The sequence below is a fragment of the Typha latifolia genome, chromosome 5 (assembly GCF_019914945.1).
Source record: "Typha latifolia isolate L0001 chromosome 5, TyphaL0001v2, whole genome shotgun sequence".
NCBI classification, from domain to species: domain Eukaryota; kingdom Viridiplantae; phylum Streptophyta; class Magnoliopsida; order Poales; family Typhaceae; genus Typha; species Typha latifolia.
Genome location: NC_133090.1, coordinates 1,245,079 through 1,262,263, shown reverse-complemented (window position 1 = coordinate 1,262,263; position 17,185 = coordinate 1,245,079). Strand labels below are relative to the sequence as shown.

The 17,185-nt window shown below is 37.2% G+C and overlaps 3 protein-coding genes and 1 non-coding gene across 6 annotated transcripts; 3 read left to right on the top strand and 1 right to left on the bottom strand.

Annotated features, from left to right (window-relative positions):
• The first annotated feature begins 2,145 nt into the window (after positions 1-2,145).
• Positions 2,146-6,407, top strand: LOC140789584 (uncharacterized). Of its 3 annotated transcripts, none has more exons than XM_073139347.1 (5): positions 2,146-2,909; positions 3,452-3,557; positions 3,641-3,747; positions 3,853-3,920; positions 6,116-6,407. In XM_073139347.1, the coding sequence occupies exons 1-5, from the start codon at positions 2,338-2,340 to the stop codon at positions 6,184-6,186; spliced, it is 924 nt and encodes a 307-aa protein (XP_072995448.1). In that variant the 5' UTR covers positions 2,146-2,337; the 3' UTR covers positions 6,187-6,407. The 3 variants fall into 3 exon arrangements, with proteins under 3 accessions (XP_072995448.1, XP_072995447.1, XP_072995449.1); XM_073139346.1 differs by lacking the exon at positions 6,116-6,407 and adding an exon at positions 5,908-6,099 and having other exon boundaries at positions 2,201-2,909; XM_073139348.1 differs by lacking the exon at positions 6,116-6,407 and adding an exon at positions 4,034-4,213 and having other exon boundaries at positions 2,202-2,909.
• Positions 6,408-7,330: 923 nt separating this feature from the next.
• LOC140789997 (small nucleolar RNA U3) lies at positions 7,331-7,542 on the bottom strand. The gene has a single exon (XR_012109297.1). It is a non-coding gene; the product is annotated as a small nucleolar RNA U3 (small nucleolar RNA).
• A 552-nt stretch (positions 7,543-8,094) lies between these two features.
• On the top strand, positions 8,095-12,065 carry LOC140788655 (peptidyl-prolyl cis-trans isomerase CYP21-1). Its single transcript, XM_073138015.1, has 7 exons — positions 8,095-8,406; positions 8,695-8,773; positions 9,665-9,712; positions 10,492-10,515; positions 10,687-10,869; positions 11,509-11,584; positions 11,662-12,065. Exons 1-7 carry the CDS (start codon positions 8,332-8,334, stop codon positions 11,822-11,824), a joined length of 648 nt encoding a protein of 215 aa, XP_072994116.1. The 5' UTR covers positions 8,095-8,331; the 3' UTR covers positions 11,825-12,065.
• Positions 12,066-12,785: 720 nt separating this feature from the next.
• LOC140788654 (bifunctional protein FolD 4, chloroplastic) lies at positions 12,786-16,934 on the top strand. The gene is made up of 5 exons (XM_073138014.1): positions 12,786-13,125; positions 14,384-14,709; positions 15,745-15,981; positions 16,092-16,259; positions 16,417-16,934. Exons 1-5 carry the CDS (start codon positions 12,939-12,941, stop codon positions 16,585-16,587), a joined length of 1,089 nt encoding a protein of 362 aa, XP_072994115.1. The 5' UTR covers positions 12,786-12,938; the 3' UTR covers positions 16,588-16,934.
• The last annotated feature ends 251 nt before the right edge of the window (positions 16,935-17,185 follow it).

The window sequence follows — 17,185 nt, the reverse complement described above, 5'->3', positions numbered from 1 at the left end:
TTGTGATGGATGATACGTGGCAACCGGTGATTGGGCGATTCGTTGTGCCTCGACGTCGATGTACTAGAACCTTCTTTGCTTGACCAGTTGACCTCTCGGTGCGACTTAGCATTATAATTGGTTTGGGAGTTGGGACCCATTTAGTGAACTCATACGTGGCCTGAAAATAACTGTGGAATAAAGTTACCTGCGGAGAATTTTATTAAATTAGGGATAATAACATCAAAAACTAATATATTAGTGTCATATAATCAATTTTAAAGCAAAGTTTAAAAATAAAACAATTATTTTACATTTTATTAGCAGCTTTACATAGCGAGAGATTAGTCTATGGGTGCATATAGAAATGAACAATAGTTTATAGAGCCTTAAAATTTTATTAAATTACTTTAAAATTTAAATATATTTTACTCTCTATATTTGAGGCCCAAATTACTCTAATATCTTAATTCTGTTTTATATCAATATACTTCTATGTGCTTTTGACTAAATTAGAATTTTCCATTCAAGTTAACATGGTTTGTGGCTTTTTAATTTAAAATTTATTTATTAGTTTAAACAAAAATTAGTTTACCTTTTTATTCTTTTATTTTGTTCCAACATTCTCATTGTTTACATATTTATTTAACATAAGAGTATGTTATTTAAGTTATTTTATCATCTTTATTACTAGAATGTGTATTTATAATTTAGTTAAAAGTGCATGCAAATGTAGATGTGTAGTTATACAAAATAAAATTTAAGAAGGGTAAAATAATTTTGGTCCAAAATTGCCAAGGTAAAATATATTTAACACTCCTCTAAACCTTAGATTCTCTACATTATGATTTTATCTCCTAAAGCATGGAAAACATGATAGGTACTATAATGCAATGTCAAGTAACATGATTTTCTATGGTATCTATTTCACTCTGAAGCCCATCCCCTCTAGTACTGGGCTGAGATCTCTCAAGATGTAAGCCTAAAAGAATTGGAAAGTCTTCTGATGGGTTGGCAACTTAGGATTAGTAGTCATATGGATATTAGTTCATAGTGTGTCAATTACGTGTGCATCTAACAGCTACGATCATATTTAAAATCAAACACTAAAAAATCATATAATTAGAACAAGCATGATTAGAACCACCAGATGTGCGTTAATATGTCAATTACATGCATCCGTCGGCTCTAATAGCACTTGAATTTAAATTAAAAAAAATTATAAACTTAAAAAAAAAATATATATATATATCACCATAATCGTCAAATGCACTACTAATCACTTATATTATTTTATTGACACACCATTTAATATAATTATTATCATTATCACGACAAAAGAAAATTGGATCACTATCACATTATGAGGCTAAGAACAATTAGATCAAAAGATATTAAAAATAACACTCAATTAAGGCTTAGAATTAAGGGATAAACTCCCCTCATTCTATTGAGCAACCAACTACCACAATACATTCCATATAAGTGCTAGTTGTGACACTTGTCAAGGAAAGTAATCAAAGATTGGTCATCAACCCTATCTTGAACAACAATATGCCCCACACTAGCAAAAATCTAGGTCATATGTGTCTCCACCAAGGCTCTGAGGTTTATCCCATACAAAAAATGAGTCTGTTTAAAAATGATGCACAAGATTTTGTCATACTATTAGTAGGATAGACAAAGAAGACCACCACCACTAGCTAAGTAACCATCAATAATTTATGTTTGATGGACCCAATCAATTAACATATCCTTCTCAAATTCTCATCACATTGACTGCTTCATTGTTTTATACTTCAAAGGTAGGTAGTATGTTAAACATACCCTTTATACTAAATTCATGTAACATATGATGTACTTGGGAGGCTAATAGAGTTGCTGACTGGACAGCAAATGATCCTCTTCCCGCATAATCTTTGTACTCAAATTTATTTGATTATTTTGGAAGGGTGCATGTGTATGAAAAAATAATATAAAGGGGGATGCATATGAAAATAAATAATAAATTCCATGAATTTTATTTTTATAATAAATGCAAAAAGAATAAATTTTTTTTGATAAATTTCATTGAGTTTTTTTATTTTTTATTTAAAAAAAATACCTTAGCAAACTTAGAATCTTTGCGCGCGACACGCATAAGCTAGCCCAAGCTCCAGATGGAATATTCGTTTCTCTTCGTTTGGGTTCTTTTTGGCGCTCTCCGTTTCAATCCTTCGTACGTGGACTCAAATCCCTCCACCGACCACTTCCCTTTTGCTTTTCCCCCACCTCCTCTCTCTCTTTCTCTCTCTATAGTTTTTCTTGGAGCCGAAGCGAAGCTGAGAGAGTATAAGGGTTAGGAAAGGTAGGGTTGCGATGGATTTCTACCAGGAGCTGCTCCTTACCGCTCTCATCTCCATCCTCATCGCCTTCCTCATCGGCAAGATCGCCGCTGTTGGCGAGGAATCTGACGACGTAGATCGAACCGAGGTCGCGGCGGATCTTAAGCTCCGGCCGATCAAGGAGGAGGAGGGGGAGGAGGAGAGGGGGGATTCTGGCTTGATCGAGGTGAAAGAAGGTAGATCACGAGAGGAGAAGGAATCTGGAGTTGACGAGGCCGGAGTAGGAGAAGTTCTTATGAAGGAAACGAGCGAGGAGGTGGAGATCGAGAGAATCGACGAGGAAGAGGAGGAGGAAGAGGAAGTGGTAGAGGAAGGGGGATCGTTGCTCCACGGGGAGGATGAGTGGGAGGGGATTGAGAGGAGCGAGGTGGAAGAGCTCTTTGATGTGGCTGTTAAGTATGTGGGAAGTGAGGGAGGTGCGGCGGCGGTGGCGAAGCTAAGTAATGAGTTGCAGATGCAGTTGTATGGGCTTCACAAGGCTGCGACGGAGGGGCCATGCTACGACCCGCACCCGATGGCGTTGAAGCTCTCTACTCGTGCCAAGTGGTATAAAACTCTATCATCTTACTGTATATATATATCACATGAAGCTATTAGTAATTTAGTAGGTTTGTTTCCTTTCCTAAAGTGATATGGGCTCCATTTATTTGTTCTAATGTGAGTTATAAGCTGTATTAATTTCGATTCAGGCATTTGCAACTAAGGATTAAGGCATAAAAATTTGAAATTAGAATGCATTACTTTAGAATAGTATGCTACTGAAGGTAAGATCACTATATACCTGTATATGAGAGCAATGATACAATAACTAGTGAATTGCCTTGAATAGGATTGATGGTGTTTATTTGGAATACCAAAAATACCCATGTTCTAGAAAGGCAAGGATTGGGGCTTGTTGGAGTGAATAAAATTAGTCAGTTGGTGGTGAGGTTTTTAACTTCAGCTGCACAAAAAGAACTGTAGTGATAAGGGATAAGGCAAAAGGTGAAAGGCAGTTTATTGGAAAGAATCACACTAATTCGTGTAGCCTGTTATATAAGCAGGGTACATGGCTGATACTGACTATAGGCATGGTTTTGTGGTGCTAGGCATGCTTGGCAAAGACTTGGAAATATAAGCCCAGAGGTTGCAATGGAACAATATGTCGCTCTTCTTTCCCAAAACATTCCTGGATGGATGATAGAAAAATCCAAAGTAAGTCCTGTCTGGAATCTTTCCAGTCATTCTCTTACTTAGATCTAAGGTGGAATACACTAATTTCTTACTATATTTGCTAGGCGGAACTTAAACAGAGTGATGATGATGATTCTCCGCTTACAGAGGTGTCCCAAAGGGAGACATCTGATTCGAGCTTACTTTTGCACCACCCTTCAACAGTTGAAAGGTACTCATTACTATTGCCAGATGGAGGTTGAAAACTTTTTGAATGTTGGCCTATAGTTTTGTTGATTACACTTAGTCACTGCTTGATTAGTGAATTATCTTATAGATTGTCAGAAGATACCTCCCACACTGACGTCAATGACGAAACAACTGGTCAGAAACTGTCTAAGGAAGGTACCACTATAAATTTCTGCCTATACTTTTAATCCTTCATCCTCTCTTAGTATGTGTTTTCTATTTCTGAACTCCACGTAGACAATAATTGCTTATATATTTTTCCTACACAGGAATGATTCGTCAGGTTATGTTAAAGAATTGTTAGGCTATATGACAACCCACCATAGTCTAAAGAATTGAAGAACATCTTGTTGTGTATTTGGTATTGCATTCACTTTCTCAAAGTATTCTTCACACCTAAAAATTTTTAGCCATCTGATTTATCGAGCTCCCTCTCCTACTTCCTCTTACTAAAACAAGAATGATATTTACTGTTATTTGAAGTTTCAACCAATTTACTTTTTTGACTCTATATGTCATGAAAAATCACATATTTTGTATTATATATATATATATATATATATATATATATGTATGTATCATACTTGTGGAGTTTGTCATGCTTGGTTTTTATGATCCCTTACAAGGAGGAATTTGCAACAGATTCACAATTTTTAACTATTTACCTGTAATTTAAATTCTGAAGTTCTACCATATTGTACTATCTCCTGGTTAAGATGGCAGATAATCCAATAATTATACTCTCAGTTAAACTATAATATGTGATATTCTGGAGGCGATTACCTTATTTTGTTGTCCTGAAGACTGAAGTTGATTGTGGCCCTGTAATTGGCATACTAAGCAAAACTTCCTACAACTAATTTACTAATATTTTGCAATTTGAACCATATGAGTGGCACCTTTGGATATTGTAAATAGGTGATCCTTACATTCTTCTATTACACTGTAATTATGATGTCAAGGGGAACAACAGAGACATTAAAAGAGAACTGTAACCACAAAGGTTTGGGATTGGGGTGAGTCCTATGAAGGGGCAACATTGACTTGGCAGTTGGCTTATTCTTGGAATAACTTAGAAGCTTGATTATTTAATAATTAAAACCCAATAAAATGAGAGTCAGCATGAGGGTCCCTCCTATACAGGGCCTAGGGATGGTTATGCAGCAGTATGTATACACTTATTATCAGGCTACTTGCTGAGTATATTCCTAGATAATGCGATAATAGTTTAGCGTCTATCTTGGATTAAAGTTGTCAGTCTTCAGATGTCGTAGTCTTTTAGGTTTCGTTTAGTTTAAGTCTCACACTTGAACGTGGCTAGCTAAACTCATTTCTTAGTCTCATTTTAGCTAGCTTAAATTAGTTTAAGAAAATTGGGTGTTTAGTTGTGTGAACTAGACAAGGAGTGTAGTTATTATCTTTGATGCGACATAAAAAAAAAAAGAGAAAATGATTTTTGACTCTTTGATTTTAAAGTTTGTTAGTGCCAAAATATTATTATTAAATTCTGTTTTTGAAGGCTAGTAAGCTACTGCAGGCTTACAAGGCCATTTGCAGGCTTAAAAGCCTACAATTGTCTTGTAAGCTATTGCGGATTGATTGTTTTTAGAAAAAAAATGTGTTCATTTTAAAGGGAAATTGAGGACATATGAGATAGAATTAAAAAAAAGTGTTATTATTATATTTGATATGATATGAAAAAGTGAAAAATGTTGATTTTGAATAGAAATTAATGATGTTAGTAACCTCCCCACCGCCCGGTTGGGATGGTGGGATGGTAGACTGATTCTTTGCCTTGTTAAATTTGTAGAAGATGATTGATGACATTTCAAGTACTTTCAGAATAAATCAAACTTAAACCCATTTGTACTTTCTCTCCTCTGTTTGGTTTTGGATTTGGTTAGAGATAAATGGTGTTTATTTACTGAAGATAGTTAATGGTCCCTAGCCAATTTCAGGATTAGCCTTAGCCTCGAAGCAAACACAGGCTTATGGATTATAAGCAAGCTCTTTTACTATCCTTGGTTTTCACAGCTGGTAATTATAATAGTTATTCTTCCTTTCAGGTGATGATAGTTATTTTTCATTTGAGTGCTCATTATTTATTACCACTATTTTGTCCCATTAACTCTTGTGTCATTAGGAACCGTCTCCTGCTATCTTCCACAAAATAGTGAACTACCCCATGCAATCTCTACATTCATTTGTGATGTAGTGATGTACCTACTGTCAGAGTTAAAAGTATGATAATCACTTTGGCTATTTAGCCTCATTGCTGCTGCATGTATATATATTTCTCCACTTCTTATTTCTTATTCTTATTCTTCTTTTTTTCTTTTTTTTGCTTGCAGGAGTAACCAAAACATTTCTTTTTAACCTGCTCTCTCCAGCAAGAATGACATTCTTAACGTTCTTCCTGTGACATTGGATGACCCACTTTGTAGGATTGTCCTTATAATTGCTGGTACTTGCTTGGTAGCATTGGTTTTATCTACATTTGGTCGATAACCTACTTAAATGCTTGCTCAGTTTCTACGGACTGTAAATATATGTATTTACAAAGCAAATGGCTTATTTATGAATATTGTAAGCCTTGTTTATGCTCTACTCCGTTATTTTATTATAGACAACCATTCCAGGTTATCCCACTATTGCACAAAAGATGTCAGTACTCATTAGCTTCTTTCTTAGGAGGAAGTGGGCTTAAGCCCAGTTTATATGTCTAAGCCTATCATATTGACAATGCAACTTATGTTGTTTAAGTTTTCTTTTTCTTTTTGTGAAAAAAAAATTTACATAGAAACTTAAAATAGTTACTCTCCATCACAAAGAAGGTCAACAATATTTCAGAAATATCTGAATAACCCTACACAGTATATCGATCCCTCTAATCAAAGAAAAACTACCATCAACCAGAACCACAAAGGGTCTGCAAACAATACACCAAAATCATACCAACAATCACAACTTTCAACACAATAACGGCAACCAAACAACTAACTACCAACAACACAACCAAGCAACTAACAACAGAAAAAACAAGTTGTAACCAATCAAAATATACGAGGGAGAACAATCCCAGAATACTATAACAAAACATCCAGAACCACATTCCAGACCATCTAAACCTTTAACAGTCATTCAGAATCACAGTACTGTAATACTGAGAGACAACCTTTTCCGGCGGCTTACTTTTAAGTTATAAACTGAGAATATTCATTCATTTTCCCTGTGTTGGTATACATATGTATAAATCTTGTTCGTAAAATGGATCAAAATCGACTGCTCATTTGTTGAACTAAGGATACATTTTGGCTTTTGGCTCTATCTCCTACGTAATATTCAGCATTAATCGCGTTGTACAGAGCTGAAACGAGCGTGTATCTGTAGTGATTCATCCAAGTAAAGTGGAGCAAGGCCACAGGCGGAACATTTGCCATTCTCTGTTATTCATCTAATCTCTCAGGCCACCTATCAAACATCTATCACGCATCAACCAAATACCTAACTATCCATCAAAAAGGGGTTCAAAAATAGGAAGGAAAAAAATAAAAAAAAAATTTGATTGTCTGTCAGACAACCTCACAGCCACCCCAGCCCGGCGGCAGCCAAGCTGAGAACGATCCTCTACAGCCGTAATCCCGAAGGATCTCAACCATTAATCACGCTCTGGCAGTGAGGTCATGTTTCATCCACCAGACTGAGTTGCCTGTCTCCTTTACACTAAAGGATACAGTGGTACGAGCCTATAGAACAGATCCTGTTCAAGTAAGGTCGTGCCACATGTACCAACTCCTCTTTTTATAAGTAGCGAGTTTCTTTATCAATTTATCGATATGGTACTAAACTCAAACGCAATCCCACAGTTGGGCTTTAGGGGTGCTCATGTGCCATGGCCCGGGTTTGGACTTGGCCCAATCCAGTCTCTTGCTAAGCCTCAATTGATTTAAAATTTTATTAGAAATAAACTAAATTATTTAGGAAGCCAAATTGTATAATTGGTCTCTCATATATTTACTTTTTAGAAAAAGATTAAATGGACTGCTTTCCACTCTAATCGTACCTAACAACCTTTGAATCAAATTTTAAATATATTTAACCTGCATGCGTTTTATATTGAGTGCTTTCGTTAAGAAGGTGGTAAAAAATTTAAATAATTTAAATAAAATTTTTAATCTAATAGATTGGTCGGGTGCTACGTGCTTGGTCGGATCGGATTGGGTCGGGCTTAGACAAGATTTAGACCCGACCCAGTCCAATAGATATCCGGGTCGGGTCGGGTCCGGCTGTGCCTAAGAGGATCCGAGTCGGGCTTTGGCCCAGTTTTCTCAGGCCCCATGGTTTGCTGCCCAACTAGGTTGGCCCTTGACTTCGAGTCGAAATCTAAATTGGTCTTAGCTGATTTGGGAATTAATCTCACTTGATCGCAATTTCTAGCTCGATTCTGTTAACTTCTCTCGCTCGGTCGATTCGATTGCTCCCAAAATCGAGAAAGAAGAGAGAGGAGAGGTAATGGTGATGGTGTAGTGAGTGAAGAGGAACTCCGGTGAACGAGAACGAGGCCACGATGCTTCGAAAGGGCATCATCGCCTTAGTCGTCCTTGGCATCGTCTTCCTCGCCTTCTCCGTCTCCCGCAAGCAGGTGCAGTAACTCCCTCACTTCCTATCTATTTCTTGCTATCCGATCCCGTGTTGCTACTATCCTTCTCTCGATCTTGCTCGAACCATCTCGCAGTCACAGTTTGGATCGAAATGGGAGTATAATTTTGTGGGTGGATGGGGGTTTTTGTTAGGTATTGTGATCTCGGTGGAGATCCGCAGCAGCCAGTCTTATTGCGGGGATAATTTTCTCCTGAGAAATTTAGCCCTGAAAATTTTGTAAAATTTAAAAGATTTTGTCTAATTTTCGTGTATTTTCTTTTTTGTGCAGGGAGGGATTAAGGTGGAAAAGTTGCCTGAAATAACGCATAGAGTTTACTTGGATGTTGACATTGATGGGCAGCACATAGGTAATTCTATCCGCATGCTTCTTCCAACTGCATTATATGATATGTTAATTCTATCCGCATGCTTCTTTAGTTCTCTATTATCTATTCTAGCATATATCTTAATTCACTGCTACTCTCGTTTCTTTCTCAGTTCAATTATCTGAAACTTATTCTTTTCTTATTATGTCATCTCTTTATTTTAAGTTTGAATAATCATCTGAGTCAACTGCTCCAATTAATGGTCGAATGCTATATATGATGGATATGTAAGCAATTTTTTTTGTTCATAAGTGTGACCATTCTGCATGATACTCTCTCCATTTTTTTTTTCAACTATGACTTGCCACTCATATTGCTAACTTGTAATTGTGTAATTTGGTCAAATAGCCTGCTGCTTTTAAAAGTTTTTGCCACAGCTGCCTAGGCAGATATCATGCCTTGAGCTTTAAATTGCTGCCGATGCTTCTATACATCTTTATATATATATATATATATATATATATATATGGTGCAAAACGTGGTGGAGAAAGATGAAATAGAGAAATAAGAAAGGAAGGAATGGGGTTTCACACTTCCACCAAAAAAAATAGTTTCACACCAAAATCCTCTAGAGAATAAATCATATAAACTTTCATTAAGTTCCAAAGGAAATATAACGGGTCTATATATAGACCTACAATGGAATTAAGCAAAAAACACCCTACATAGGAAATAAACAAAAGATACCCTAAATAAATAAAAATCAGAACCAGATCTCTATAGGAGGGATCATCAACTGTCGGCGCCTCCTGCGCTGGTACACACGCCATCACGTCCTATCAGTGATGTCCGCATCAATATACACACACACACACAGATAGCTAGATAGGTAGATAGATATTATCTTTACATTTTTCTTCAATTTCTGTGCAGGTAGAATTGTTATTGGATTGTATGGAGAGCTGGTGCCAAAAACTGTTGGTATGCTGATGTTCCTTTTCTTCTGTATCATTTCTACGTTGCACCAAATTGGTTCTACCTATACTTCCAGATTACAAATTTAATATAGATGACTGTTTTTTAATTTGGATTTATTAAATGGTTATGTGCGATATCTAGTTGCGAGGTTTCTTTTTCCAAAGCCAATGGAACCTATTTCTGCACAGTTTCATTCCTCTGCCACCTCCGTTTTTTTTTTTTGGGTCTTATTATCTGCGACTTCAGGAGAGAGTTATGTGCCTACTGCAACTTTGGCCGAATTTTGTTATTATCTTTCCCCTACATGTGGCTGTAGTGCTTTTATAGAGCCATCTATTAATGATGTCAGATCAGTTTGTAAGACATTTGAGTGCCCTGCCATTATGATAGTATTCCAACATTAGAGGGAAAAGTTGGTCCAATCTGGGCAAAGCTTTGGGGCTCCCTGTCACTGAAGGCCTTAAAACATCTGATAAAATGCCGTGGAACTTCTGAGCTGAATAGTCCTTCATGTGTTGAGTTCTTAGTGGCCATGAGTTATATTTATTATGTACCCATATCTCTCATGAGCATTCATTTTTCATCGCCCCCCTTATTCTGTCTGCACAAATCAAGCTCTAGCCTGCTTATAATATTTAACCTGATGATCAACCTTGTTATTAATGTTGTATTTATGTCAGAGGTCTTCATATATTCCTTCCATATTAATTATCTTTTGCCTTTTGAATTCATGACCCATTTTCCAAGGTGACGTCTGACGCTCTCTTTTTGTGGTGCGGCAGAAAATTTCAGGGCTCTTTGCACAGGTACTTGACTCTCATAGTTATTTCGAAAGTATTCTGAAGTCTGAACTGTAATGATTCAAATGTATTGTTTTGATAGTTGTTTCCTTTAGACTGCAAGAGACATGAAATAATTTAAGAAAATGAGCTCTTTCAGAAGTTATGTGATGTCATTAATCATTATATGCTTGGCAGGTGAAAATGGCAATGGGCCCAATGGAAAACCTCTTCACTATAAGGGAACACCATTTCATCGCATAATTTCTGGTTTTATGATACAAGGTGGTGATATCACTTATGGTGATGGAAGGGGCAAAGAATCTATATATGGTGGCACCTTTCCTGATGAGAACTTCATCGTAAAACATTCGCAAGCAGGTTTAGATATTCAATTGATGAATTCTATTTCTTGGTTGAATATGTGTCCAGCTCAAGATGATAATTATGCAAATAACTAAACTGCATTCATTTCTCCTGGATATAGTTCTTTGTATTCTCGTCATGCGAAGTAAATAGAAAATGCTAAGATTCTACTGGAACTTGTTTATCTTTCTCATATGCTGCAACATCATCTTGCCTGCTGAATGATTTAAAAGCTTCGAAAGGTTTGATCCTACTTTACAAAATTTCAGTGAGCCTGAGCTATCAGTATGATGGGTTGTTAGGTAGTAATTATGCTCTGACATACCAACTGAACTATTATATTTCCAGCAATTTGGTTAGAAAACAACTTTTATGTTAAAGAAGGAAGGATTTGTCAGAAATTAGGTTGATACACCTAGAAATGCAAACAGATCATGGAAGAATACTATGCCAAAATGAAAATTTCAGTTACCCAGATCTATCTGTTTTTCTTTAATTTCAATGTGTCCTGTTTAAGTTAAGAGCAAAAGATATTCAAAATTTGCAATGCTTTCTATCCTTTGTCTGTCATGTTTGATGGACTTGAGAGTTGAGACAATATATCTGCTGTTTTCTAATATTCACTGTCATTTTAAATGTTCGTTCTTCTTGTAGGTATTGTTTCTATGGTGAACTCAGGGCCAGATTCCAATGGATCTCAGTTCTTCATAACCACAATTAAGACAAGCTGGTAAGGATTGATCTCAGAACCTGTGAAAGCTAGGAGTGAATTTAATTGATAAATGTCCAACAATTCTGGCTTCCTAGGCTGGACGGCGAGCATGTCGCCTTTGGCAAGGTGATTCAGGGCATGGATACCGTCTACGCGATCGAGGGAGGAGCTGGGACTTACAATGGTAAACCCAGGAAAAAGGTTCTAATTGCTGACTCAGGGGAGATACCCAAGAGCAAATGGGATGAGGAAATGTGAGATTTCGGTGTCACAATCCCCAACATCATGAAGCAGTTTCACTATCAAAATGAATCCGATAGGGTGGATGCTTGCACTACGACTTCCACTTGATCTGAAGAACTATAGGAAATAGTTGGTCGGATTAATATCTTCTGAGTTTTGAGTCGATTGTTAGTTTGTTGTTTGCTAGGAGTATTATCTTGTAACATGCAATTTTTCTCACTTAAGACATAAGAGTGATATCCCAGTTTCTGTGGCATGTATTGTTTGTACTGCTAGTGAAGTTCCTCTAATACTTTAATGCCAAGTGAAATTATTCACCTCACCAACCAACTCTAGAAGAGTTGGTAGGTATCTTGCTCATGACCAAGGAGGTCATGAGTTCAACTCCAACCCCAAGCAATATTGTGGAGAAATTGTTTGGTGGTTGGTAGTTTGGTGACTTGGCTCGATTCAGTTGATGGCTCGGCAGTGCGGTTAGCTTGGAAGAACAGCTTGACAACGCAACGGCTTGGAGCAGGTCTCGACGGCGTTTGATTCGAAGCAATTGTTCGGCGATGCATATGGCTTGAAGCCTAGACTAGATAGCTAAAGAGTTCGGTAGGGCCTAAAGTGCCTCTGTATCTAGGGAGGGTTTGCCCTTTGTTCAGCCCATATCTAGCCTTCGGGGGCGTTTGATTCGAAGCAATTGTTCGGCGACGCATATGGCTTGAAGCCTAGACTAGATAGCTAAAGAGTTCGGTGGGGCCTAAAGTGCCTGTGTATCTAGGGAGGGTTTGCCCTTTGTCCAGCCCATATCTAGCCTTCGGGCTTATGAATGATAAAAAAAAAAAAGAAATTATTCACCTCGTTCACGAATAAGCAGGCTTGGATAAAAATAATATCTTCTTATTCGCCTAGTTATTCAAGTTGGATTCGGATCCTCATGGGTCCGGCCCGGTTGGGATGCCTTTCCGCGCCGTTAAAATACCCTCCACTCTGCCACCGATTTATTCTCGCCGTCATCCGCCGGACAGTGGGAGAAATACCGCCCGTTCTTGTTCTCCGCCGTCTCCTCCCTCTTTTCCTTCCAAACCCTAAAAATCCCCCTTTTTTATTTTTCATTATTACCTTCTCCTTTACTAGTCGGGGCATGGCTTCCTCGATTCTCTCCGACTGCTCCTCCTCGGCCACCGCACGTCTTCTTCCCTTCCACAGGAAGCTACACACTCAAGACTTCCGGTTCCACCGCTCTGTTTCGATTCCGTTGCGGCCTCCGAGCCCGACCTCGTCTCGCTCCGCCGCCTCGCGGTTTTGGAGCTTGTCCGCGGTCACTCCAGGTTCTATTTCGACGACTTCACTTCGGTTGCTTTCTTTTTCTTTCTTTTTTCACCACTTGTAAGGTAGAGAACAATGGTGGAAAGCTGGCATCTTTTCTTGCTTCTTGATATAGTAGATACCTCGACATGAATTAGGTCATGCTTTCTCTACCTTGTTGTAAGCTACTGTGTGCAAGGTAAATCTTTCATGTTTAAAAGAAGCAGGTCTAGAAATGGTTTAAAGGAGAGTCTGGGGGGAAAAGTCTAGTCTTGAAGAAACTAGTAGTGCCCTTTTATCTTAGTCCACCTCCCAACTAGCTGCACTCCTAATGGACTCTCTTTTTCAATCCATAGAGTGTGCCTTTCCTTCATTATCTCTCTTACCATTTTCCCCTCGTTCCATTATTGCTCTTCCTATTCCAGAAAACTGGAATCACGAGTCTAGATATATAGTAGTGCACTGTTACTTAGAAGTTTCAATTTCCGCAATGAAAAGCTCCCTAAAATGTAAAATAGGCCAATTATAATTTACTTCCCTTTGGTTGTGATTTGACCCGATTTCAATATTCGCTCCTGTACTTCAAATCTAAACATTCAACTCCTTTGTTGTCTATGCCAAATCGCAACCTTTAGATTTTTCATCCAATATAAATGACCAAATTACCTCTATTTTCATTGGTCTATATTTTTTACCATGAGTAAGTTACTATATGACCAAACTATTCCTGCATCATCAAATCAAGTTCTATTTTTTGGGGAGTAATTTTGTCTTTTTATATCTCCGCTAATAATTGACTAACGGTTATGACTTAGTTTAGACCACAAAGGATTAAGTGCTTAAGTTAAAGGTACATGGGCAAATTGAAATCGGGCAAAATTACACGAAGTAAAATATAATTTACCCATATAAAATCTTTCTTGCAAGCTAAAGAATGAGATAATAGTTTATGGTTTTTGAGTCAATTCCTTGTTTAAGTGTAGAGAATTGTTTTTATATGATTACCTGTTTAAATTTCACTATTTCAGTCTGAGTTTAATGTTCATTTGACGATTTAAAAAAAAGATAATCTTCTAAGGTAAAAGTTGTCTTTCATCTTGTGGAACCTCTAAATATTATTTGAAAATTTCAGCTTGCTACTGCAAGTCAAATTAGATGTGTTTGCTTCTATCTTTTATTATACATCTCTAACTAAGTAACTATTCATCTTTTCCAAATTCCATCAATCTTACCTTGTTGTCAGATATTAGTTGCTCAAGCATTGTTTGTTTGCCTTCTTAGTGGCTATGACTACTGATACTTCTGCTAAGCTTATTGATGGGAAGATGGTGGCAAAGCAAATTAAAGATGAAATAGCTGGAGAAATAGCTAAGATGAAAGACGCAATTGGTATAGTTCCTGGATTAGCAGTCATTCTAGTTGGGGCAAGGAAAGATTCTCAAACTTATGTCCGTAACAAGAAGAAAGCTTGTGAAGCTGTTGGTATCAAGTCCTATGAAGTTCACTTGCCTGAGGATAGCACAGAGGAAGAGGTTCTTAAGCATATATCAGGCTTTAATGATGATCCATCAGTTCACGGGATTTTGGTTCAGTTGCCTCTACCTCGTGTAAGTCTCATGATTTAATCATTCAGTTGGTAAGAAAGCTTATTATGCTTGCTAAGAAATATAATTCTTTATAGTTTATGACGATTATTTGTGCATGAACTTTGAATAACTTTTTCTTTTGTTTGTCTCAAAAGAGTCAGATATTTTTAAGGTTCTTTTGTTGCATGTTATGCTGACACACTTTTCCTGGTCTAACATCATAATTGCGTCACTGATATTATGGAAGAATAATCTCTTACTGAATTGGGGCAGTAATAAATACTGATGAATAGTCAGGATGCTTTTTCATCAATTAAATTTTTTTAAAATAGAGTTGGGATAGTTTTCAAATTTCAACTATTATATCCTGTCTAAAGTTTGAGAACTATCAACCCCACCACACTTCTAGCTTTTACTTCACATATCATACTTCTCCTTGTGGCCAGCCTTTCAATTCCTAAAGAATTCTTCTAACATAGTTACACCTATCCACCAACTGTTATTTTAGGTTACACAGTGAGCTTCTTGCTTTCGTCATTTTGCTTTCTTCCAGGCATTTACCCACACTTCACGTAAAGATGGTGTTAGATTGGTTATCGCTAGTAAAAGTTTGTGTGATCTTCCATGGACTTTGTAAGCTGTGATTGTTTGGGATGATCCAACATGTTGTTTGAAAGATTCTTTAATGATGCTAATGTTGTGAGTGGTGCAAAAATGCCACCTCATGCTATTTCAGCTTATCTGTTTTCGGCATTTTTGCAGGGGCTGTTTCTTGGAAGGAGATAGTTAATATTACAAATTCTTTTGATTTTTGAAATATTTTTGTAGTCAGTTAAGTGAAAAACCAAACGCATGTGCAATATTGCCAAGATGTTGCCATGTGCGGCTTTATTAAATATCTAATCCACATATAGATCGGTGACCTTGTTTCTTTGGTGGCATAATAAAGTGCTTGACTTACCCAATAAATTGTACTCTAGTCTTTCCTTCTCATAATTGGAATATGTGGGATTTCTTTTTTCATCTAATTACCTATTGTTGTTTGTTATGCTGCAGCATATGAATGAACAGAGCATTTTAAATGCTGTTAGTATTGAGAAAGATGTTGATGGTTTCCATCCGCTGAATATCGGCCGTCTTGCAATGCAAGGTAGGGAACCCTTATTTGTTCCTTGTACTCCCAAAGGATGCATGGAGTTGCTGCACAGGTATGCTGTTGATATCAAGGGGAAACGAGCTGTTGTAGTTGGCCGGAGCAATATTGTTGGGATGCCTGCTGCACTTTTATTGCAAGTATGTACCTTCATCTTCGACTATAACATTTTTCTTTGGACAGTGGAATAAGCATCTATCCTTCTGTTATCCTTCTCACTGGAAATTTTGGGTATCAATAACTTTGTCAGAAAGCAAATGCAACTATCAGCATTGTGCATTCTTACACTAAGAACCCTGAGGAAATTACCAGACAAGCCGATATTGTCATTGCAGCTGTTGGAGTCGCCAATCTGGTAAGAGGTAGCTGGATAAAGCCTGGTGCAGTCGTGATAGATGTTGGGATTAATCCAATTGATGTAAGAGACAGAGACTCACTTCTTGCTATATGAAACGAATTATAATATTCTTCTTTTCAGTTATTTGTACAATACCTGTGTCTGGGCACTGCACTGAGCTATTTTCATTTAATTGAGTGGCGTTCTGCTATTGAAGAAATGAGCATATATTTTTCAGGACCCCGAAAGTCCCCGAGGTTACCGGCTAGTGGGTGATGTCTGTTATGAAGAGGTCTCGAAGATAGCCTCCGCTATTACGCCTGTTCCTGGTGGGGTTGGTCCAATGACCATTGCAATGCTTTTATCTAACACTCTCGACTCAGCGAAAAGAATCCACAACTTCAAGTAAAATTGCAACTTCAAAGGTTTATTTAGCTTAAAGAAGTTCAAAGCTTGTTAAGTCCTGTGGCTAACTGTTCTGTTCCCTCTTAAATTTGAGATTCAGATTAAATCCACATAATGGCTCCCCAAAAATGGGTCCAGCAGATATGGAATTATGTAATGAATAATTTTGACAACAGCTTGAGAACCGACCGATGTTATTTTATATTTATTTCAGGCCATAACTTTCTTCTTATTTTTCATTGGGCCACAAGGTAGTCATGTTCCAAATGCTTCCCTTGATCACCTTTATTGAGCTGCTTGTAATAAATTGATTAAATTGGTTGATTTCATGTGCTTTGAGTTGCTGTAGAATTGGAGAATTGCTCAGATTTTAGCTTGACTTGTGTTGGCATTCAGCTGGTATTTCAAATCAATGCCCCTTTACCTGGTGGTGGAATAACAATTAAATTGTACTTTCCGGATCCCTGTTGTTCCTTCATTGATTAATGTAAGATATAATTATCATATAATTGGAACCTTTGCATATTCTCATTTACTCGTTAAAAATTAGTATCTTCTTACATTGAAACATAGTTCAGGATCTCTCTCTACTTTCATTTTTA

What these genes read in the sequence shown, in the direction of transcription:
- LOC140788655 (XM_073138015.1), top strand. Translation starts at nt 8,332, where the DNA reads ATGCTTCGAAAGGGCATCATCGCCTTAGTCGTCCTTGGCATCGTCTTC. An exon ending in CATTGATGGGCAGCACATAG is followed by an intron (nt 8,774 to 9,664) that starts GTAATTCTATCC and finishes ATTTCTGTGCAG; the next exon opens with GTAGAATTGTTATTGGATTG. An exon ending in TTTCAGGGCTCTTTGCACAG is followed by an intron (nt 10,516 to 10,686) that starts GTACTTGACTCT and finishes TATGCTTGGCAG; the next exon opens with GTGAAAATGGCAATGGGCCC.
- LOC140789584 (XM_073139346.1), top strand. Translation starts at nt 2,338, where the DNA reads ATGGATTTCTACCAGGAGCTGCTCCTTACCGCTCTCATCTCCATCCTC. An exon ending in GGATGATAGAAAAATCCAAA is followed by an intron (nt 3,558 to 3,640) that starts GTAAGTCCTGTC and finishes TATATTTGCTAG; the next exon opens with GCGGAACTTAAACAGAGTGA. An exon ending in CACCCTTCAACAGTTGAAAG is followed by an intron (nt 3,748 to 3,852) that starts GTACTCATTACT and finishes ATTATCTTATAG; the next exon opens with ATTGTCAGAAGATACCTCCC.
- LOC140788654 (XM_073138014.1), top strand. Translation starts at nt 12,939, where the DNA reads ATGGCTTCCTCGATTCTCTCCGACTGCTCCTCCTCGGCCACCGCACGT. An exon ending in TTCAGTTGCCTCTACCTCGT is followed by an intron (nt 14,710 to 15,744) that starts GTAAGTCTCATG and finishes GTTATGCTGCAG; the next exon opens with CATATGAATGAACAGAGCAT. An exon ending in TTGGGATTAATCCAATTGAT is followed by an intron (nt 16,260 to 16,416) that starts GTAAGAGACAGA and finishes TATATTTTTCAG; the next exon opens with GACCCCGAAAGTCCCCGAGG.